The sequence below is a fragment of the Erpetoichthys calabaricus genome, chromosome 4 (assembly GCF_900747795.2).
Source record: "Erpetoichthys calabaricus chromosome 4, fErpCal1.3, whole genome shotgun sequence".
In the NCBI taxonomy this organism is placed as follows: domain Eukaryota; kingdom Metazoa; phylum Chordata; class Cladistia; order Polypteriformes; family Polypteridae; genus Erpetoichthys; species Erpetoichthys calabaricus.
In genome coordinates, this window is record NC_041397.2 from 249,602,741 (window position 1) to 249,627,272 (window position 24,532).

Below are 24,532 nucleotides of genomic sequence, written 5' to 3' on the forward strand. Positions count from 1 at the left end.
TGTGTTAGTTCACATTAAAATCTAACACATGTGAGCGATAAGAAATGAACTGCCAAATGGGGGGTTTACAGAAATAGGGAAAGGACTCCCAGAAAATGTCTGCTGCTAAATGTGTTTTTATCCTCTCGCCTTCTAAGTTTGTGTCCTCACCAGTAGGAGAGTTGTTGTGACTGTATTTAGCTTTCCACAAAACTGCAGACATGCCAAATTAATTAATTGAGTGGCAGAGATTTAGGGACATTACAGGAGGAACGTATCCTTACCAAAGATTAAAACTGGATAGTTAAAGACCAAAAGAATTGAGAAATAAAATTGGAAAATGAAGACTCTATGCCAGGGGAGTGACACAAGAATAGTCAGAAGTCATGTGACATGCATTTCTAGTAAAAGCATTTTTGGAGCTTTGAACTTTATATTCTACCAATGTTTTTTTTTGGTTATGGTGTTCTGAGTAATGCATTGCCCCATGTACTGACCTTGACAAAACCATTTAACGTGTTTGTATCTCTACTACTCTGAATGACATCTTACAATTTTTGAATTTTTTCTCATTGTAATACACTGACTGCTCTTACTCCATTACTTGTGCCATGGTGATATTTTCTGGGGTTTTTTTCTGCTTGGTTTGTGAGGGCCTTTAATCTCAGTATCAAAATCAAATCCATCATTTTTCTAGACTTTTGACCAGAGTATGAATTTACTGTTTTTCATTCCTTAATAGTTTTTAAACCATGTGTTTCTTCATTTCTTATTGGCCTATATTTCTTCTTGAAAGTCTCAATATTCTTAACTTTCTCTGTGTGACTTGCATTTTGTCCATTCCCTGTTTTAAGTGATTGTTAAAGTCCGCATAGGTTTGTTCCTTCTGGTTTACTCCTGCAGTCCAAAGACACTGTGTCAGGTTAGTTGGTATATTTGAATTTCACACAGGATAAGTGATTAGGAGTGCGTGTGTGTCACGATGCGGGTCCTGCTCCATGCTCACATCTCTCATTTGCAGCCTTTTGAACCGTCAATAATGTAACCTGATGAGCTGGACAATGAGGACACCAAACAAAGCAAGGGGAAGGTGCAAAGTGCAAATAGTGCTTTTATTAAAACGAACAAAACAAATCCAAAGTGTTCAAAACAAGTTCAGTGTGCCAAAAAATAAATGTTTATTTCATCATTGGTGGGAACCTCACTTAGTTAAATAACTGCTTGGATTGTAGAATATAGCTATAATGATTCTTTTTTGCTTTTGTAATTTTCCCCACTCCCTTGTTTGTTCATTGTTAATATTTTTTACATTGTTTTGCTACCACAAGGTGAGGTGCAGAGTAATGAAAGAGAGAATGGAGCAGGAAATGAAATGTAAGTATGGGGCAAACTCCAAAAGCCTACCTTTCCCCACAGCTAAAACATTTAACAAAAATCAAAGTCTAAAACACTGGGGCTAAAATTTTACAAGAAAATACTGTATTCACAGAAAGTATTCACAGACTTGAGTGACGAGTAATATGCAACACTGTCTTAAAAAACGGGAACATCCCCCTAGCAATCCATTAAAGCAACAGTCATTTAAGATGGGGGCTCCTGTTAAAAACAAAATTTTGTCACAACACAAGATGGTAAATAATTCCAACAGTGTGAAAATGATGTTTTATGAAAAAATAACAATATTTTTGGAATACGTAAAGTGAAATAGAATGGTTTGTAAAAGCTTAGAAGACATTTAAGAAACACAGCATTCACAACAGATATTAATTGTAATTTTGCCCTCATCCTTTTCTGCATAATTATGTGACTTAAAATCCTTGTTTAAGACATTTGTCACATAAGCTTCATCGCTGAGTAATTATCGTTTATTAGCAAGTGTCCTTTATATTCCTTCGATATTTTGGTTTTGGACATTTTGTTCTTGTTTTGCTTTTTGGTTTGTGGACTTGGTTTTGATGATTTTTGGATTGCTGTCTTTCTATTTATTATGTTTATTTTCTTGTATATTGTTACTTTTGTTATTTGTGAAGCATTTGTCACTAGCTCTGCTTACCTGTCAGACCGGTAATAGAATAAATGTCAAATATTTGATACTAGCAAAATACCCGCGCTTCGCAGCGGAGAAGTAGTGTGTTAAAGAGGTTATGAAAAAGTAAAGGAAACATTTTAAAAATAACGTAACATGATTGTCAATGTAATTGTGTTGTCATTGTTATGAGTGTTGCTGTCATATATATATACATATACACATATACACACACATATACACACATATACAGATATATTATATATACATATACACATATATTTTTTATATATATATTTTATATATATATATATATATATATATATATATATATATATATATATATATATATATACATACACATACATACATACATACATACATATACACACATAGATGCACTTACAATAACATAGAAATCAATATAAACAACATTAACATCCTTATCATATGAGAATATGAAGTAATATATAAGAAGCACATTTCATATAAATATAAATAATTAAACAGTAAAATCTTCTTGTATAATTTGCTACCGTGGCTTTTCGTTGGTCTGTCCAGGATATTTAAATCACCTGTAGCTTGCAAACTGTTTCACCTATTGACTTGAAATGTGGTACACATATAATACGTCACGTCTGCTATCCGCTTTATGGGTGATGATTGTATTACTCTTTTTATGTTTATTTTATTTTAGAATCAACTCCTATCTGCGCACACCAGGGCGGCCGTGGGCAGATGCGTATGGTGTATTCACTCCATGTTATCGTGCATTGCGCTGTCACTGGTATTTTGATAAAAGAATTTGAACAATATATAAGAAGCGTATAAATTATTAAACAGTAAAACATTAACAATTAAGAAGTAAAGTTACATTGAGTACTACTGCAGTGCCTTCGGGTATACCTCATTTTTTCTTTGCCCATTACATGCTTAAATGTATACATTTTTTGGTGTACCTACCCGAGAACACGCGACATATAACCGACCGTGGGAGAAGCATGGATTTTAAAGAAGCATTGAGTTCATCTGCTGGTCTCCCTCGTGGAATAACTGTTAATGTTTCACTAAAATCTACAGCGAGTAAAACGACATTACCTCCTTTTTTTTTTGTACGATCTCTGAGATGTTGCTTTTTTCGGTTCAAGGCTTCATAAGCTCTTTTATGTTCCATGGTGTACTTAATAAGTACTAATTATCCCAAACCATCATCTTTGAATGTTGCAAGACTTTCGCCTTGTATGTAGATCGGGGTAATTACATTCATTGCATTCCTAGTCTGAATCACAATCTGATTGTATGGGTGGTTACCTGGCACTGTAGGGTTGCCACCCGTCCTTTAAAATACGGAATCGTGCCGCGTTTGACAATGAAATTGCGCGTCCCGTTTTGAATCAATACTGGACGGGATTTATCCCGTATTTTTGTAATCATTTTTTTTTTAAAGCAACATCTCATGCAAATCATCCCACACGCATTTTATGAAGATGCCTCCTTTCCTACTTTTGATTGGGTAATACTTGATGTCATCGTTAGTTTGATTGGTGTTTTTAACTGTCCAGTGAGGAGGGCGTGTCTTTTAAGTACAGTCTGCAAAGTGTTGCCACTGAGATGTGGCGTCAGCGCCATACTTGAAGCCCCTAACGTTGCGGTCAGCAAGTCGGCTAACATCCGCCATGTGCCGTCTTTCAGTTGCGAGAAGCAGATCATAGAATGGTTGAAACTGTTGCCCCTAACGTTGCGCCACGGCGTGTGGTTCGTTTATACCTCGTGTCTTCTCATTAAACTTTTATCTCGCGAATATGTTATTGCAATCCGCAGCGGGAGCGTTTCTATAAACTTTATTTAAACTTACGTTTTACACCGTGGTTTGTTTCCCTTATGAACATGCTTGTATGCTTAACTCGCTCCGTTCTCAATTGTTTAATTAATTTTTTGCTCTTCGCTGTTTGCGGCTGTTCCTCCATTTCCCCCTACTTCGTTCTTTTATCTCGCAAATATGTTATTGCAATCCTTAACGGGAGCGTTTCAATAAACTGATTGAAAACAGTTTTGCATTTACCTTTTTAGTAAAAGGCGAGCTTTTAAGCCTGAGAAATCACCCCGTAAATGCACACGTTTAATTGGACATGTGTTAATATGTATGGTTACACAGTATTAAAAGACAGTGAACAACGTTAGTTACCTTTCTTCCCGCGTTTGATAAAAGGTGAGCTTTTAAGCCTGAGAAATCACCCCGTAAATGCACACGTTTAATTGCACATGTGTTAATATGTATGCTTACACAGTATTAAAAGACAGTCAAAAATTAACGTCATTTACCTTCGTTCCCGCGTGCGACTCGTGCTGTAAATCTCTTCCTTGTTTTTAGTTCATGTGATTACGTAGGAGGCGTGATGACGCGATACGTGACTCCGCCTCCTCCATTACAGTGTATGGACAAAAAATATGTTCCAGTTATGACCATTACGCTTTGAATTTCGAAATGAAACCTGCCTAACTTTTGTAAGTAAGCTGTAAGGAATGAGCCTGCCAAATTTCAGCCTTCCACCTACACGGGAAGTTGGAGAATTAGTGATGAGTGAGTCAGTGAGTGAGTGAGTCAGTCAGTGAGGGCTTTGCCTTTTATTAGTATAGATTTGTTGCAGGTATCATAAGCATTTCTCGTACACCTTTCCTCAGCATCCTCATGTGTCACCATCTGTCTTGCCTGGCACTTCCTCTCTTAAGTATGTTCCCCTAAAGCAGGGGAGGGACGCAGTGGCTACAGGTTTTCATTTTAACTCTTTTCCTAATCAGCGAGCAGTTTTCACTGCTAATTAACTCATTTTCCATTCATTTTAATAGCCCTGGTTTTAAGGAATCAGTCCTCGAATTGATTCCTTTCTTCAGCAGCCAAACAGAAATGAGACGTGAAACGAGCCAACAGATGACCAGCTAAAGTGGGATTTCAAACTCCAACCAATTTCACTCCAAACAGTTTCTTAATGAGAAGCTGATTCTTGCTGTTAATTAAGCCCATTATTTAATTCCATGGCTTGTTGCTGCTCTCATTCTGCCACAGCAGACATTTCCAAATCTGTTGATTTTTCTGTTTTTTCTAAGAGTATTTTCAAAATGTTTTGATGACCAGAGAGATCAACTTTACTGAGACCTTCACCTTTATTTATTTTCAGATATTGTGTGATGGGCACAGGTGAGCTGGTCATATGGTGGCTTGTTTGATGTCTCATTACTGTTTGGCTACATATTAAGGAAAAAGAGACAATTAAGGGGCTTGAGTCAAGTTAATTAAAACTAAAGCAAAAGAAGTTAATTAGCAGTAAAAACGGCTCACTAATGAAGAAGATGGTTAGAATGAAAACATGCAGCCACTGCAGCCCTCGAGGACTGGAGTTTGACACCTGTGCCCTAAAGCCTACTTCTCAGGCTCTGTCATTTTGAGGCGCCTTGCTTGCCTTCTGTCAGCTTTTTAACTACCACGAATAGTGGATAAGTCCCCATAACCTGCTGTGAAAACACTATTTGTATTCTTGCAGATATTTCTTGTCTTTGAAAGTGACTCAGGTTGAGCCTCATTAGTATTTAATGACCCAACATCACTAAGTAAGCTATTTACTTGAAGACAGGATTCTTGACCAATGAATGAGGAGGACAGTTCTTCAAATCAAACATACAATATTATGGGAATGGCATGTTTCCTGTTAACATTCAACACAGTGTTTTTAGGAAGTACTAGTCTATACTAATAAAAGGCAAAGCCCTAACTGACTCACTGACTGACTGACTGACTGACTGACTGACTGACTCACTCACTCACTCACTCACTCACTCACTCACTCACTCACTCACTCACTCATCACTAATTCTCCAACTTCCCGTGTAGGTAGAAGGCTGAAATTTGGCAGGCTCATTCCTTACAGCTTACTTACAAAAGTTAGGCAGGTTTCATTTCGAAATTCTACGCGTAATGGTCATAACTGGAACCTGTTTTTTGTCCATATACTCTAATGGAGGAGGCGGAGTCACGTATCGCATCATCACGTATTACGCCTCCTACGTAATCACGTGAAGTGAAAACAAGGAAGAGATTTACAGCACGAGTCAAACGCGGGAACGAAGGTAAATGACATTAATTGTCCAGTGTCTTTTAATAGTGTGTAATTGTTGAGTGTCTTTTAATACTTTGTAAGCATACATATTAACAGATGTGCAATTAAACGTGTGCATTTACGGGGTGATTTCTCAGGCTTAAAGCTCGAAGTGATCACTCGAGTGAAGGCAGCTTCACAAAAAAACAGATCCTTAACAAACTGTTATTGGTATATTTTACCTCAATTTTAAAAGGTTTTCTTTTCTTCTTAATAAAAATTTAAAAGCAGAACTTCGCCGGTGCGAACCGCGGGGATTTGAGCGACTGACGCATACAGACATATTCATGAGTGCAGGTACTTCGGAAAGAAAGCACCGTGTAAACCTAAAGTTTAAATTAAGTTCATAGACCTACAAAAGGTTGCCATTGATTTCAGGCAAGATTGCTTTTCTCCTGTACAACTATACGTTGCATTCTCAAGAGTGTGCTTGCACAGCTTGGTCATATTACAACCGGAGTGCTGAACTGACAACGTGATATACAAACAGAACAATCGTATAAACAGGATTAAATAAAAAGGCTGCTTCCGTTGGCAAAGCAACGAAAAAGGAAGACCTTATATGACGTTCGTTTATAAAACAGCGGAGAGGCTGTGTGAAGTCAGTTTCACAAAAAAAACAGATCCTTAACAAATTGTTATTGGTAGATTTTCACTCAATTTAAAAAGGTTTTCTTCTTAATAAAAATTTAAAAGCAGTACTTCGCCGCTGCAAAGCACGGGGATGTATATATATAGATAGATAGACAGAGATATATATATATATATAGATAGATAGATAGATAGATAGATAGATAGATAGATAGATAGATAGATAGATAGATAGATAGATAGATAGATAGATAGATAGATAGATAGATAGATAGATAGATAGATAGATAGATAGATAGATAGATATACATATAGATAGATAGATAGATAGATAGATAGATAGATAGATAGATAGATAGATAGATAGATAGATAGATAGATAGATAGATAGATAGATAGATAGATAGATAGATAGATAGATAGATAGAGACAAGCCAAGCAAAATGACACCTTTTATTGGCTAGCTAAAAAGATTACAATATGCAAGCTTTCGAGGCAACTCAGGCCCCTTCTTCAGGCAAGATGTAATCATATATATATATATATATATATATATATATATATATATATATATATATATATATATATGGAAGAGAAGGTCTGTGATACGGTTTGCATATTTGCAGTTGGAGATCCACAAAGGGAGAAAAAACGAATCACGTATCATAAAATAGTTTCATTCCTGAGCTTTCAACCCCTATCAGGGGTCTTCATCAGAGGATAATGCTTAGACTTACAAGAATCAAAGGCAATATATAGCAACACATTCAGTATGGGGGGGGGCATTGGGGGGGTGGGTGGAGGTAACTAAGTCAGTATAATCAAGGGGGGGGGGTTGTATAGTTTAATTAATGTGTAGATGTCCTTCTTAAGTGCCAACTTATATATATGTATGTATGTGTGTATATGTATGTGTATATATATGTTGATATATGTATATAAATGTGGATGTGTATATGTATATATATATATATATATATATATATATATATATATATATATATATATATATATATATATATATGTAGATATGTGTATATGTAGATATGTGTATATGTAGATATGTATATATAAGTATATATGTTTATGTATATATATATGTTTACATAACCTCTTTAACACACTACTTCTCCGCTGCGAAGCGCGGGTATTTTGCTAGTTAATAATATTTTTGAAAAAAAGGCACACATTTTGCAGGTTTTGACCATACAAATGGAAAATGGACATGTGGATTATGCAATTGTAAGATTTTTTTTTCTTTTTCCATGGATGCTTTTCACATTGTTTGCCATTAAAAAATTTTTTGGCTACCCCTTCAAATTACACGGAGTAAGTAACATGAAAGATTTAGGTGGAGTATTCCTTTAAGGTTCTGTTTCTGGATTGTATTTTCTTAACCATCATTTACCTTTTTGAACCTTAAAGTCCTTGGCCCAATTGTGTGCCTGTGTAGACTGGAAAGCTGTCCATTTGAGGAGGGGTGAGGCTGCTTGGGGGTTCCAGAGGCCCACATTTCTATCAGAGTTGGTCTGACCTTTTGTTTAAGTTTTTAGGAGGCAGGCTTCTTTTCCATGCTGTTGGTGGCAGGAAATCATAACAGTTATATCACAGACCAGTTGTGCTACCCATCTAAGACGAGTTGAAATGTTTTTTTATTTGATACATAGGTTGTCCATTTGGCCTGATATAATAATATGCATCCAGTCTCTTCCCCTTGTGTCTGCCTTTTCCTTTTTGGATAGAGCCATCCATTTTTCCCACTTCCTCTTGGCATTGCTAGTTGATCTAACCACTGCTATAGCTGAAGTTTTTTTCTGAGAAAATATGATGGTGGGTGCTACAGGATCTGTCTGGTTTAGTGACTCTAACCTATAGTAGTCATGTCTGTGCTTTGTTTTTCCCAGTTTGTGTGTCAATTTATTGTTATTTTCACTCATCCATTGTCCACCAAAGTTATCAGTTATTAGCATTACAACTATAAATTTTGTCCACATGGCCCAAGTGGGCTCAAGAAAGTTGCTACTATGCCGCTGTTGCAGGCATACAATGTTGGACAAGAATAGGCAGATAAGACCAATTTTCTTATTTATAGGACCTTATTTGGTATTTTCATTATTATTTTTATTTTTTTTAACCTACTTCTACATGTTTTTCCTATTTATTAATTTATTTATTACATAATTTTCTTCCTAACCCTAGCAACCAGACAGGCACACAGATACACAGACCCACACAGCCACTTGTCCTTTTATTAAGGTAGATCACAATTGTCTGCAAGCACTACAATGCAATGTTACAGCTTTTGTTCCTAAATGCCTCCTCACTTTTTAATTTTTTATTTGCCAAAACCATGATTAAAATGAAAGTTATTAGACTCTAATAAAATCAATCACCCATAGCCAATATACCAAAGTAAGAATAAATCTACATTTTTTTTTCTAAAAGGCATTACTGAGAAGATGTGTTAATATAGGAGCCTTTAATTGAACTTTAATGAGATTTGATATGCTCTATCAAGTTTACTCAGAGATGCAATCTTTTGTAGAACTTACTTTTTGAATTGATCTGAGAATGTTGTGATTGCTCCACAGATTCATCCATAGGGGTCTGCGTATTTTGTGCCAGTTTTATCGATAGGCTACGTGGAGGGTCTGCAGCTGTTTCTGTAGCAAAAATGATAACAAAGATGAACTAGTTATTTATGAGCTGCCTGTATTTTTGTTTGTAGTCAAAGTATTATATTATCACCCAGTTCTTAACTTGTTTTCAAATACAAATGAGAATCCAGTGCAACTTGGTGTGTCAGACATCATGAAAAATAACGCATGGCAAACGTCACTTATTGAATCTAATATAACTGGTTTTGTGGGGCCTTTAAACAGTAACTTCTACCTTGACCATACAAATGTACCTTGACCATACTTATGTGTAATTCAGTGGCGAATGAGTAAGTGATCAAGACTTGACTATAAAACAAAACAGAGTAAACAAAATTCAGATATGAGTATATAAAAGAAGATGGAGTTAATGGATTAAATTTCAGGTCAGAGTCTTTAAAACTGTGCAGTTAATGTCTTTATCTCACTTATTACACTTTCTACTTTTCTTCTTTCTCTTGTTTTGTCTTTCCCTAGTGATGTAGATTTTTTTTCTTCACCTTTACCTTTACTATATTTTTGTCTCATATTTAAACCTTTTGACCTCCATATTGCTTTATTTAGCTGTTAACACTAATGACTATAAAATGTTACTGTTACTTCAGCCAGGGATCAATAACTGGAAGACAAGAATAACTGAACACCATGATAACCGAGAGCCAAAAAAATTGGTGTGGAAAACAAAGCTGAAGTCAAAATACCAAAAAGAACCCCTTTAATTTTTTGAAATCTAAATAACAACAAACCATGATGTTGTACCGTGTTGGCCATTATGAATGTAGAGAAAAGCCAAGCAAAATGACACCTTTTATTAGCTAACTAAAAAGATTACAATATGCAAGCTTTCGAGGCAACTCAGGCCCCTTCTTCAGGCAAGATGTAATACAGAGACTGGAGTTCCCTGTGTTTATATACACACTCTAGGACAAGAAACAACATTGGTAAATCTTTGAATGAGACTGAAAGACAACACCCTTGTAACTTCTGTTTTTCACAAACCGACAGAGAGACGGACCTACCTGAAAAGTGATAGCTTCCACCCCAAGCATATAAGGCGCTCCATTATTTTCAGCCAAGCAATACGGTACAATCGTATTTGCTCAGACCGGGATCAACAACTGCAGGAGCTCAGACAAGATTTCATCAGACAAGGTTACACCCCCAAAACAACAGACACTCAAATAAGAAGAGCTACTGCCATACCCAGAGACAACCTTCTGGAATATAAAAACAAAGACAACAAGAACCGCATCCCCCTTGTTGTCACCTACAACCCACATCTTGAAACACTTCGAAAAATTATAAAAGAACTTCAGCCAATACTAAACAATGACCAAACACTGAAAAATGTATTTCCTGAACCTCCCCTCCTGGCATACAGACAACCACCAAACCTTCAACAACTAATTGTGCGAAGCTCCCTAAGTGAACCAACAGAAAATGGCACATCTCCATGCCTACAGAAAAGATGCAAAACATGTGCCCACATCTATGATACAGACCGTATAGTTATACCACACTGCCGTCTTGAACATCACATAAAGGGATCATTTTCCTGCAGATCATCTAATGTAGTCTACCTAATTTTCTGCATGAAATGTCCTGACACTGCACTCTATGTGGGAGAAACTGGACAAACACTCTGCCAGAGAATGAATTTACACAGGTTCCACATTAAACATGGCAACACAGATATTCCTGTAGCTGGCCACTTCAACAGCCATGGACACTGTGAGAGGGACTTTAAAGTCACAGTGCTTATGGGCAACTTCAAAACACAGCAAGAGAGAAAAGAATGGGAAGTTAAACTCATGCTAAAATTTAATACATTACAACATGGATTGAATAGAGACAAGAGTTTTATGGCCAGATATGAGGATTGTTTACATCTCTCAGAATGACAGACAACCTGTCTACAGATCCACATTGTTTTGAAAAAACTCATTACAAACTTCAAAAGACTTTGTTGGACAGTTATCTTATCCAGAGATCTTGACAATACATTGTTCTTCTCTCTCTTGTTAAATTAACCCTAGCCTGAATGAATTTAAAATTTCTCATTTAAAGATTTACCAATGTTGTTTCTTGTCCTAGAGTGTGTATATAAACACAGGGAACTCCAGTCTCTGTATTACATCTTGCCTGTAGAAGGGGCCTGAGTTGCCTCGAAAGCCTTGCATATTGTAATCTTTTTAGTTAGCCAATAAAAGGTGTCATTTTGCTTGGCTTTTCTTGACAACTCATGAGAAAGACATCTGTTTATCCATTGAGGAATACTTCTGAGTTCCAACAGTGTTGAATTTTTATGCAACATGGCACATAACCTCTAGACATGATGTCTAGACAGTGATGTGTAAACGCAAAATAATATAATGCTAAAAAATATCAACATCATTCAAATGAGCATAGAGCACCAAATAAACAATAGAATGCGATAAAATACAGGTGAAATGAAATACATACTGTATATAAATTGTCAAAAAATCATTAAATAAATAAATTATAAGCCATAATCATAACTGTTGGTAGATGACATCATATATCATGTGACTTCCTACTCACATGACTGGCAATGGGTGTAGCAACTATAAAAAAGAATGGCCAGTATCATGGAAAGAGTGACACAAAATAGCATTAACAATACAAAGGCAGAAAACAAAATTGCATCAACAGAACAGTGATAAAAAATACACAAAACTAAACCTTAAAGAAATTAAAACCCTAGTACAACCCGACAAAAGATAAAAAATTGAAAAGAAACTAAAACATTTGTGCAAATATAGCCAAAGTGAAGCTCTAATTCATGTTGAAAATGACATAAATAATATTCTAAACCTGCTTTTGGGGTCCCAGACGCTTGAGCCTATCCTGGCATCATTGGGCAGAAGCAGAAGCCCACTCATACACATTCTCTTTTGGCCAATTTAAAAGTGGATCGACCTAACATACGCGTCTTTGAGAGAGCCAAAGGGAACTCCACATAAACAAAACAAGAATATCCAAGCTCCCCAAGACAACAGCTTGGTCTAGAAAACAAACCCAGGGTGCTTTTTCCTGTCAGAGACTCCCATTTTGAATATCATTTGCATCTGCTGGGAGGTTTTACACCCTAAGGTATCCATTGGGGTCATGTATTTTTGAAATATATAGTTTTAATTTTGATTTGTTATATCGCCTCCATTTGTATGGTGCTCTTGTTGATTCCTGTTGCTAGGATCATTCTGCAGTGGATGTGCCCTCAGAGGTTGTGACCTGTCAGTCGAGATATGATGGGATAAAAGGTCATCCAGCGGTATGCTTCCCCATCTGACTATACGGATCCTAAAATCCTCAAACTTTTTGAAATGTTTCTTTGGTTTTTGAACTTTCTGTAATCCTTCTGACTACGATTTTGTCCTGTGTTTCTTGGCTTTGGATACTGATGGTTGTTCTTCTGATTCTGACCCTTGCTTTGGGTATTGACTATGTCCGTGTCTTCCAGGTGACTTCTTAAATCTCATCCCTACTGTCATAACAGATCCATAAGACAGCAGTTCTAACTGCTGTGCCATTGTGCCTTCCTTTAAATGTTTGTACTTAAATATATTTTCTTTTACATCAGTGTGAGTGTAGACACCAGGCTTTGCATGTTAATTAATCTTGCTCATAAAGCTGGCTATACTTTCTTCATACCTGCCAGATTCAAATATGGATTCTTTTACATGAACTGCTAACAGCCTGTTATATAAATTTGTGTTAAGCCTGCCACACTATATAAACAAAACATTAATGTCTGTCTTCAATAAAATCCAGTAATTTATGCATAATTTGTTCATGAAATTCACTCTGTGCGCTATCACATCCATTACTCAGACAGCATTGTGACAACTGAAGCCTTGTAGTATTTTTGCTTCAATGAGCTATGCAGTGAAATTTATCCTGCATTGCATAGTTTGTATTGTGTATTTTATTATAATGAACACCTTTTTCTTTTTTTAATTCTGAACAATGAGGTACTGTTATAGAATTAAAATTTCATATCTGATCCCTGGTCTAAAAGAGAGCTATGAGGATGTTTAGGAACTGGTGTGATCTTATATCTTTTTGTTTGTGTGCTCTGTAACAATTTGGGTCACTCCTGCCTTGTGCCACATGTATAGTAGTCAAGGCAGACACTAGCTGCCTGAAATCAGATATTGAAAAAAGAAATGGTTGGGTAGGAATAACAGGCTTCTTCCTGATGCTGGCAGAGAGGCTTGGTAGTTATAGTTAGCAGTCAATCTGCAGTGCTGAGCCTGGAGAATCACCAGCCTGGCTTGTTCATCTGACTGAATTTACATCCAGGTGTAAATGACTGAAGGGCTTCACTTGTGAATGACCACCTGTACATTTATTAAAGCCATTATAGAAATTATAACCTTTACCCTTTCCATCATTTTACAGTTTAAAAATTGAATACTGGCGGCACGGTGGTGCAGTGGGTAGCACTGCTGACTCGCAGTTAGGAGACCTGGGTTCGCTTCCTGGGTCCTCCCTGCGTGGAGTTTGCATGTTCTCCCCGTGTCTGCGTGGGTTTACTCCCACAGTCCAAAGACATGCTGGTGAGGTGCACTGGTGATCCTAAATTGTCCCTACTGTGTGCTTGGTCTGTCGGTGTGTGTGTGCAGGCCCTGTGGTGGGCTGGCGCCCTGCCCGGGGTTTGTTTCCTGCCTTGTGCCCTGTGTTGGCTGGGATTGGCTCCTGCAGACCCCCGTGACCCTGTTGTTAGGATATAGCAGGTTGGATAATGGATGGATGGAAGTGAATACCTTTGTAAGTTACCTAAGGATCAAATAAGAAATATGGGTGAGAATAATTTCCTCCTATTTGTAAATCTTTTAACCCTTTCAGGGTGGATGTCGACTTTTGTCGAAATTCAGGGGTAGAGGATGGTAATCAGCCCTAAACTGTGACAAAACTCACAATGTTTTAGTTCAAGTGAATGCACAAAGCAAAATACTCCACAGACAACATTTTACTTTGTGTATTATTGAGTAAACGAACTCTGACTTGTCGGACTCCAGTTTTGATACAAGTGATCTGAAGATGGAGATTGAAAACGAAACGAAAACGAAAGTGAGGTACTGGCTTCAGTTGATTGGTCCCCAGCTGATCGTGTTGCTGAACACACCTGTGCGCCAACGGCAACGTTCACCTCGGAGGGCTGCCACTTACAATGGCAAGAGGTACAAACCAGATTGCATTGCACTACCATGCATTGCCTGCCACACATTCCTACCAGTCATCAAGCTGCCTCTGCACAGCCACCAGAGACGCGGAACAAGCGCCGACAGCACCCACAGCAGCAGACGTTTTACGTTGATTTACATGTGAAACGTTTATTTTGTGTGCTTTTCAGAAAAGTGAGTTGCCTGCAAAAAATATTCAGCCCTCAAAGAGTTAATAACATTATCATTAATATAATTCTCCAACAACCTTAATGCAAATGAGCCTGTCCACAACAGTACCAGGTGCAAGGCTGGAAATGGCCCTGGACAGGGCACCAGTCCATTGCAGGGCCTTCTCAGACAGACAGACAGACAGACAGACAGACAGACAGACACACACACACGCACGCACGCACACACACACACACACACACACACACACACACACACACACACACACACGCAATTTAAAAATGTCTTTTTCCTAACCTGCATGTCTTTAGGAAATGGGAGGGAAGCTAGAATACCTTTAAGAAAACTCTTAGGGAATAGCATACAAACTCCACACAAACAACAAATGTGCACATAAGGACCAAACCCGGACCACTGGATCCATGAAGCAGCAGCACTAACCACCACACTACCACACTACTCCTTGATCTCCTCATGCTGTAATAAAATGTGGTCAACTGAGTACTGTATATCGTTTTTAACACACACTGAACATCTAAGTAACCCATTGTAGTTACAGATGTCAATCTACAAAGTGTGTGAGGCAAAAATATTAGCAATAATCCAGAAGTAGAAGAAGAATCTGAAATTCAGATGTAATCTGATAAAGTTTTAGATGATGCCTTGGAGCTCTTCTAAGACTAATAAAACTAATGGTTTGGTTCTGTTTACCCAGTAGTGGCCAAACAGTATCCTGATAAAAAATAAAACCAATCAGTTTTCAACTGATGTTTGCTGGGGGTATGTGATCGAGGGTTTGTAAGTCACCCTGAAGAATATTTGGCCTTTCTTTAAATTGTGGTCATGGACACTCTAACAGAGGAGGAAGGAGTACTGTTTATGGAAAGGCTATTTACAAGTGGACAACCTAACTGCTAATTTTAAGAGGGGACTGGATGTGATTTATTTATACTGCTGGTGGGAGTGGATGGCTGTAAAATGTTGCACTAGTATCTTGTTATCTTAAAAGATCTCTTTGGTACACGACTCTGTAATCTCCATTGACAACAGATGAGTTTTGAAGCAGAGACCTCTTCAGGTTTTAAACAAATTTCTGGATAAAGTATTTGGACAGTTCTACGATTAGCTAATTAAACTAATTCAGTGGACACAGTGGTCTACCTTTGTTTCTAAGATTTTTTCTTCTTACTGTATGTATTTTTAATTTAGGTGATGCTCCCGCTTTTGGAGAGTGGTCACCTCCATCGCAAATAACAGCTTCGGAAATTTAAGTTGCTCTCAACCCCTCTGGTTAATTTCATTCATCCCAGCAAGCGAAACGCTTTGTTGTCTGGCTCAGTAAAAGACAACCATCTCAGTATCTACTTGGCCAGTGAGTCTGAGAACCTAGACTCAGCGACAGTGTGCTGCTTTTATTTGCTCCACTACACAAAGTGGCAAACTCCAGATTTTCAAAATAGCTCTGAATAAGGCAAGCAAACACAGCAGAAAAGTAAACTGAAACAGTTTTAAAACAAGCATGTTGAATTAAGCGTGAGAATAACTTCCTACTGACAACAAATTATTGCAGTACATTTTTCATATTACAGAAATACTTGCTTTTGGCTTCCAGTTAGTAATAAGAGAACAATCCATACCTGTCCGTCCCTGGTGTTTATGATCCTTGAGCTGCACTCTGGAGATTACGCTGTAACAGCCCACTTTAAATGGTCTTCCTGCACTTTGAGGAGTGGCTGAGCCCCTGGACAGCTGATTGATCCTGGGGGATTAAGTTATTGTAAAGTAGCAGAGCATCAGTACAGAAGGCATTATTGTGACACTAGCAGTGCTCTCCCTGTTTAGAAAATCAGGTGTCATCTTTAGAAGTGCAATTCACAGTAAACACCATTTAAAGCCCCTGGCTTTACCTTCTATGGCCATCAGTAAAAGTATTAAGCTGTTCAGCATTTATTAGCTGACACTCTAGTATATTCATCAAGAAGACAACATGGAAGAAAGCTGGGGCAGCAGAGCTTGCATGTTTATCTCATATCTGTGTGTGATTCTGACATTTTCTCTGGTTTCTTGCTATTTTTTCAAAAAAAGATACTGGATCATAATGCATAAGTGTGGTACATTTAACCCATTCAATAGCTGCCTTCTCTTACAAACGACTTTATTTTAATGCCACACATAACCAGCAGCCGAAACATAGCGTTGTATTTGTTGAGGTACATATTTCAAGTAACAACTGATGAAATATACAGGGCCTGAACACATTTTCTGCTCTACTTCTGAAAAGCCATACACAACAACTGTTTCTGTTTGAAGAACTTTCTGCTCCAAATGTCTGCGTATTTTGTTTTTCATGTGTATTTTTTTCGTGTATTTAAGAAGAGCAGCACAACCACATGAATCTGTGTTCTTAAAATTTGTTTCTACATGCTGATGCTTTGCTGATTCTACTTACTTAATATCAGCAAGATTAAAAAGTCTTTTGTTGTTTAGAAATAAATACTGCTTTCATTTCTCATTTTTTGTCTTCACTGAAGGCTTTGGTGGAGCGGTGGCTCTGAAACTAGGGATCTGCACTGGCAATTGGAAGGTTGCCGGTTTGCATCCCGTAAATGCCAATAGGGACTCTGCTCTGTTGGGCCCTTGAGCAAGGGCCTTAACCTGCAATTGCTAAGCGCTTTGAGTAATGAGAAAAGCGCTATATAAATGCAAAGAATTATTATTATTATTTTGCTGTCTCAAATGAGGTATATAATTGATAACAACATTGTTAACTGATATTTAAGGGTGATTCTGATTACTTGCTTACCATGCATTTACCACAAGTATCTTCTTATATAATACGCTACCATGGCTGTCCGTTTGTCTGTCCAGGATTTCAAATCACCTGTAGCTCGCAAACTGTTTGACCTATTGACCTGAAATTTGGTACACATATACTACGTGACGTCTACTATACGCTGTCAGGATGATGATTGACCTCCAAGGTTATTCCTCTTTTTATTTTTATTTTATTGTAGAATCAACTCTTGGCAGTGGCCAGCAGGGCAGCCATGCGGTGCATGCATACGGGCACCATTCTCACCCCTACCACCTTCGTCGTCACTTCCCCTACCTCTTCATATCTTAAATCATTCTTGAGGCAGATTGAAGACTCAAGTGCCAGTTTAAGTGAAAAATTAAAGGAAACATACTAAGTAACTGCAACACAAACACTGAGTTAATCAGTTTTAATGCGAAAAGATGCTGACGAAAGAATCAAGAAGAAGCGGGCCACTAGGGCGGAGAAAAGGAGAGCTGCTCAGGAAGTAGCAAGCGCATCAACCTCTGAGTAAATAAATGATAAACGTACAGAGAAAGAGGATGAACACTAGGAATGCTCAAGTCAAGTGTATTCACTGCATGTTATTGTGCAGTGTGCCGTTACTGGTACAGAATAGTTACATTATTAAATCTTTTGTATTACTATGTATATTCTGCTTGTGTTTTCCAAAGAACAGCATGTATAGTTAAAGATTTTTACTAATATAATTTTTCCCCCAAAGTAGCTAAATTGCACGTTTACTTGAGTAGTTTTTTCAGGTTGTACTTTTTTTACTTTAACATTTACTTAAGTATATTTTTGTCTAAGTAACTGTACTTCTATGTGAGTAGTATTTTTAGTATTCTGTCAACTTCTACTTAAGTGGTAACTCCAAGTTGTTTGAATGGGTGATCCTTGGCACAGATGTGTACCTCATTCCGGGTTGGTTAATTCCTATCTTGTATTTGTTGGTGTCGGGGTAGGCATCTTCTTCTACTTACTTTGTAATGGGAAAGCAAGTTTAAAAGACTGGAAACAATAAATGAAGGCAACAAAGAGAGAAAAAAGTAAATAGTGGGACAATGTAACTGAATAGAAAAACTGCTAGCAGTACAAATCAAGGTCAATAATTACAACTAAAATGAAATTGATGTGACTATTAAAAGTACCTTAAAATAATGACTAGATAAGGAGATTAAACCAAACAAAAATGTTTTCAGTCGTAAATCTCCTGGGGTGCATGTCTGCAACATGGTGTCAGCACGGTGGCCTCCTTGTCATCTGAATATCATGTTTGTGACCTGCTGCAGACTGGGGCATATTGTAGGTTTATATGTGTGCAGAGTGTACTCTCATGTGCAAATTAACATGCATCATGTCACCACTACCCGGAGCAGATTAGCATCAGTTATATAGTGCCTTTCAGATCTGTCTATCTGGTATGACAAACATGTTCAGAGATTTTTTAGGTAAGGAAGTTTCAAAATATTTGTTTGTTCTTCTCACTGATCATGGCACTGGTGACCCAGCGTGTCCAAACACTATTGTTATTAATGAAACAATACAGAGTGGTTATCTTCTATTACCTTATAATTAAGGTTATAAACTATAGTCACTTCAGTTACCTCAGTTTTAACACCAGATTATCCAACATTGCCAGGAGGCTATTAACACAGTTTAAGAGCTGCTCACTCATCAGACAGTCTTTCATTCATTTACTATTCAGATCAATACTGGGGTTGTAAAAACTGTTTAGCCTTTAATTAATGTTGATATATGAGGATGTGTCTTGATTACAGGATACCAAAAGCACTGCAATCACATTTGTAATTCAGTCCGAGTAATGTGGACAGGCAAGGAGTCATGTTTGAGAATTCCAAAGAAGAGATGGATCAATATCTGTCTGTGCCTTTTTGAATTCTTGTTTTAGCTTACACTTTGACTATATGGCCAAAAGTTGGTGGTGTGACAGATGGCTGGGACCCATGCGTGGCCGGGACACCCCTTCACCATATCTGCCAGGGGGAACAGGGTGGGAAGCCCAGTATCTTCCCCTGGACGCTAGATGGCAGTACCCCTGGGTTGCAGCGGTGCCTTGGACTCCCCCAGGGCTTCATGGGGGTTGGAGTTTGTGCAGTTCTGTGGGGTTCCGCAGGCGCCGCCAGGGGGTGCTACAAAAGGAGAGGCTGGTCCCTTTTGGGCACTGGTTTCACCTTACTCAGAAGTGCAGCCGGATGTCAGCAATCAACCACCTGGAGCACTTCTGGGTGCCTGATAAAAGGGAGCCAGCGAACACCACTCGGCGGCCAGAGTCGGGAGGTGGAGGACGAAGCTTGCTGAGGAGGAGTGGTGGTGAGAGAAGGCGGCGCTTGGTGACTGTACTGTGGTTTGGGACTGTGTTGTGGCTGGGGGGTTCACGGGGAAGATGTGCCCTCCAGCTGAAGAAAAATAAAGGTCTTAGTGTTTTTACACATGCCTCTGGTATCAGTCTGTGTCGGGTCGGGCATTATACAGCGTCCATATCACAGTGGATAACCCTCCAAATTATTGAGTTCAAGTGTTTCATTGTTAACAGAGGCATAAAAATAGGTATGTACCCATACAATCTCCTTTGATAAACATTGGCAGAATTAATTATATTGAAGAGTTCAGTGACCTTAAACATCGAAATGTCATAGGATGCCACCTTTGCCGCAAGTCAGTACATGTAATTTCTGATCTGTCTGGTCAACTATAAGTGTTATTATTATGAAGTGGAAGTGTCGAGAAGCAACAACAGCTCAGCCACAAAGTGGTGGACCACACAAACTCAATGACCAAGGCCACCAAGTGCTGAAGTGGATAGTGTAAAAATTATATATACTCACAACAGAGTTCAAAACTGTGTTTGGAAGCAAAATCAACATAAGAACTATGTATCAAATGTGCAGGTATAGCGCATCTCTTATGAGGTTTGTTTTTAAAGAAACACCATGGAGTCATTTGAATGTAACACTGTCCTCCTTCAGGAAGGCTATAACCTGGAAGAATACCCAAAACCACACCTCTGTCTTCACCACCAGCTTCACCTCTGAGAAGATAAGTGGATGACTTGTCAACAATATGGAGTCCATTCACAGTAGGCCAGTGAGAAACAAGACTCTGTTGTCATTCTTTTTTCCCTTTTTTCTAGCCTTTGCAATTTCTATTGAACTGGGTTACTTCAAGGTACTCAGTCCTTTTTATATCATATTTGTCTTTCTATCCATAGTGTACTATGTAAACTTATACTCTATAAAGACAGGAATAAATATACAGTATACACACACATACCAAGATCACTCGGAGTAGAACCTCTGCTCCTCCGCATCGAGAGGAGTCAGATGAGGTGGCTTGGGCATCTGATCAGGATGCCTCCTGGACGCCTCCCTGGTGAGGTGTTCCGGACACATCCAACTGGGAGGAGGCCCCGGGGAAGACCCAGGACACGCTGGAGGGACTATGTCTCCCGGCTGGCCTGGGAACGCCTTGGGATTCCCCCGGAAGAGCTAGAAGAAGTGGCCGGGGAGAGGGAAGTCTGGGCATCTCTGCTCAAGCTGCTGCCCCCGCGACCCGACCTCGGATCAGCGGAAGAGGATGGATGGATGGATGTTTAGACTAATGCACATCTCAGGCTGGCCTGACATTAATGGATATGGATCTGCAATTAAGTGCGATCAATGATGGTCTGGCACCTTGTCCAGGGTTGTCTTTTGCCCATTGTGCTAGGATAACCTCCAGCTCTGTGCCCCCCTCTTTTGGATTAAGCTGATTTGGTTAATGAATTGATACTCCGATGCCTTGTACCCATAGCCATTGGTATAACCTGCAGTTCTGGGACTTTGATAGTCATGATTGAGACGGACCAAGGTAGGTGAGCAAACAGGCAAGACTTTTTGTTCAAAAGAACAGATGTTTGTGAAAGTAAGAATTAAAGTGTCCAAACGTGCAATAAACATTCAATAAATAATTCAATAAAATTTTCATGGCCTCAGTTGCAGATAAATAAATTAAATTAAAAAATGCATTTAAAATCACCAAGGCCAAGAGGTACACTGCTTGTGTTTTCTCTTTCTCTCTCAATCTCTTTCAGTCAGGACATTAGCAATCTCAAAGTAGCCACCTGCTGTATCCATGTCCTCCATGCAGACCTGACTTGCCACCTCATCTGGTACCCACAGTCCCTGGAGTTGCCACAACTACCCAGGGCAATTTGCCTTTTGCTGTCATACCTTCATCCCCCAGCAAGCTATTGTGACCTCTCCTTATCTTGTATGCTATGCTGCTCAGCAGACTCGATTCTGGTTACCCACAGAACCTCTGCAACAGCCCTCAGTCCTTCTCCCTGTAAATTAATCAATAGGGCGGATGCTGCCCATTCTATTCTCTTGATCTCACTTCTCTCACACTGATACTTCATACTTGCCATATCACAAAACTTCACTTCCCACTCAATTGCACTAACTTGTCCCTTTAAGCTCTTGAATTTCTCAGACGTTGGTGCCCGTTAATTACCACACTGTCTTTAAAATGGTAATCGCTGCATTAAGCAATCATGTATGTTCGCATTCACAGTGTGAGTTAAGCCATCAAGTTGTGCTAAACACTATTAATTACTAATAAATGAATCCATTAAAACACCTCCAGACCCGCCTCACCACAGATACATGTACTCTGTGTCTGTGTGTATATAATATTTTCCCAATGCAGGGTTAGAAGGTGCCAACGCCAGCAGCAAAGCATTTAAGGCTGAAGCAAATCCCGGACAGTATGCCTGTTCCTCACAGCATCATCTGAAGAACAACTATGTGCACTCATCCTTTATATGACAATAGCATCAGTTGTCCTGACAACAAGTCTTTGGACTCCAAGAAGAAACCAGTGAAGACAAAAGAAAGATACAGAATTTAACACAGAAGACCCCATAACTGAAAACCTAGAGCTTATATCCAGGCCTGTACTTCCCACTGCACCACAGCCAAATCAGGCACAAATTTGTATTATAATAGCTGCTGGCTTGCAGCATGTAAAATGTATTAATTTTGTTCTCAAGAGACACAGAGAACTATTAGAGACTTTTTTTTTCTATTTATAAAATAAACAAAGGATTATAAATAACAGACCCAGGGAAAATGCAGGCATTGTTCCTAGAATATTGATTGTAGGCCCCTGTCGTCAATCCTGCCCCATTTCTATTTATAAGAGTGACAGAGACACATTTATTCTAGCAGTGCTATGTATTTCATAGCAAAAATGTATAATTCACCATGCCATTGTAACCTGAAAACTGTCTTTAAACTCATTTATAAAAAATATGTATATATTTCAGGAATATTGTAGTCTAAACACCACTGGAAAAAATGCACAAGTAAAGAAATTCCAGTGCCTTTAGTACTTTTTTCATATGAAGAAATATGTGATTTTTCAAGTACTCTGGCTGTCCTTTATCAGCTTATTTTTATCACCTGTAATAGTCACTTTGTGTCACATTTGGGATGCCTTGAAATTATGTAAAAGTGGGATTTTAAAGGGCACAATTTTTAAATGCTGCCTTTGAAAACATTAAGCATTTGAGATGAAAGCATTTCTTTTGACAGATAGTTGAATTTTTTTTCAATAAAATTAATAAAAATGTTGGACATACTACACGTGGACTGTCCTGTTATCTTACTTTAAGGCTTGTTTCTTACATTTTATAAACTTTGTTAAGAGGTTGTGTTTTTCTGTGGGTTTTGGAGACTTTTCCAATAGAATGCCATACCTGATGATTGTGATTTTGTAGCTAAATGCTGATTGAGTCTACTTGATCTGTTTGTGTGTCCCAGCTCTAGGTGGCACAGTAATTTGGTCAGCTGTCTTAAGGTGGCAGTGACAGCAGTTCATGCCCCCTTTATTGAGTTTACATGTTTTTCTCTATCTATACAGTTTTCTTCCAAACTCCCAAAGCTGACACCGTGTTTGCAAATGTGTTTCCTACATTAAAGCAGCAGCTTTAAACGTAATAAATTAGAAAAAGATTGATAGTCTGCATAGTTTTAGATCATTGGAGTTGCCACGATTCTTCTTTGAATTTACTAAGCAGATATGGTAACAAAATGAACAGAGAACAGATTAGGCCCATGGTGGGATCTCAATTATGTATGTAGTAGAGATATAGCCACAAAACCAAAGAAAAGTCCTTAGGACTATCAAGTCCTAGAAAACAAACTCTTTGGAGACAGAATGCTTTTAAATCATGGGGGACCGTCTTCCTCTAAAGTAGGTTCATTATTGAACATTAACTTTCATGGCAGGTTTGTTTAAATAGGGTCCGGACCAGATAGGGCAGCAGTTCTGACAATAAGACGGCAATGATGTCTGTGGTTGTCGGTGGCTTCCTCCTCCATTCTAAAGGTAAAAAAGAAAATTCCTTATTGTGTCAGCCTTTCACCCTTCCCCTGGGTTCTTACCTGGAGAGAGCCTGTAAAACACATAGACATACAGTAAATGTTTATGATCATAAAGAATAAGGCCGCCAGCCCTCTTTATTCTTACCCACCTCTAGACAGTTGTGAAGTTTAATCAATATTCAATAAATGTCACTTGGTCTGTGTATTCAATAAGCTTTGCGCCCATATACATAAGAACATAAGTTTGACAAATGAGAGGCCATGCAATCCACTGAGCTTGGTTGTTTTTAAGCTAATAAATTATACAGTCTTGCTTTTTTATTTATGCTGTTTCAGTCTATGAAAAAGTATTTCTTCTGCAATAGAGAAAAAAGTTTTTTTGTTCCCAGAGATGTAAAGATTTCTAGCAAAAGGGAGCAAAGCTCCTAGTTAGACGCTATCTATCTATCTATCTATCTATCTATCTATCTATCTATCTATCTATCTATCTATCTATCTATCTATCTATCTATCTATCTATATGTAAAGTGTTTATTTCTTTTCATT

The 24,532-nt window shown here is 38.2% G+C and overlaps 2 protein-coding genes across 2 annotated transcripts in view; one reads left to right on the plus strand and one right to left on the minus strand.

The window, feature by feature from the left end:
* Positions 1 to 9,372, minus strand: part of LOC127527439 (phospholipid scramblase 2-like) — a 39,173-nt gene extending 29,801 nt beyond the window's left edge. The window contains exon 1 of the mRNA XM_051926194.1: positions 9,300 to 9,372. Coding sequence (XP_051782154.1) covers positions 9,300 to 9,348 — 49 coding nt within the window. The 5' untranslated portion in view covers positions 9,349 to 9,372. The remainder of the gene's footprint in view (positions 1 to 9,299) is intronic.
* Positions 1 to 24,532, plus strand: part of rpl31 (ribosomal protein L31) — an 810,223-nt gene that overhangs the window by 487,941 nt on the left and 297,750 nt on the right. The window lies entirely within an intron of this gene.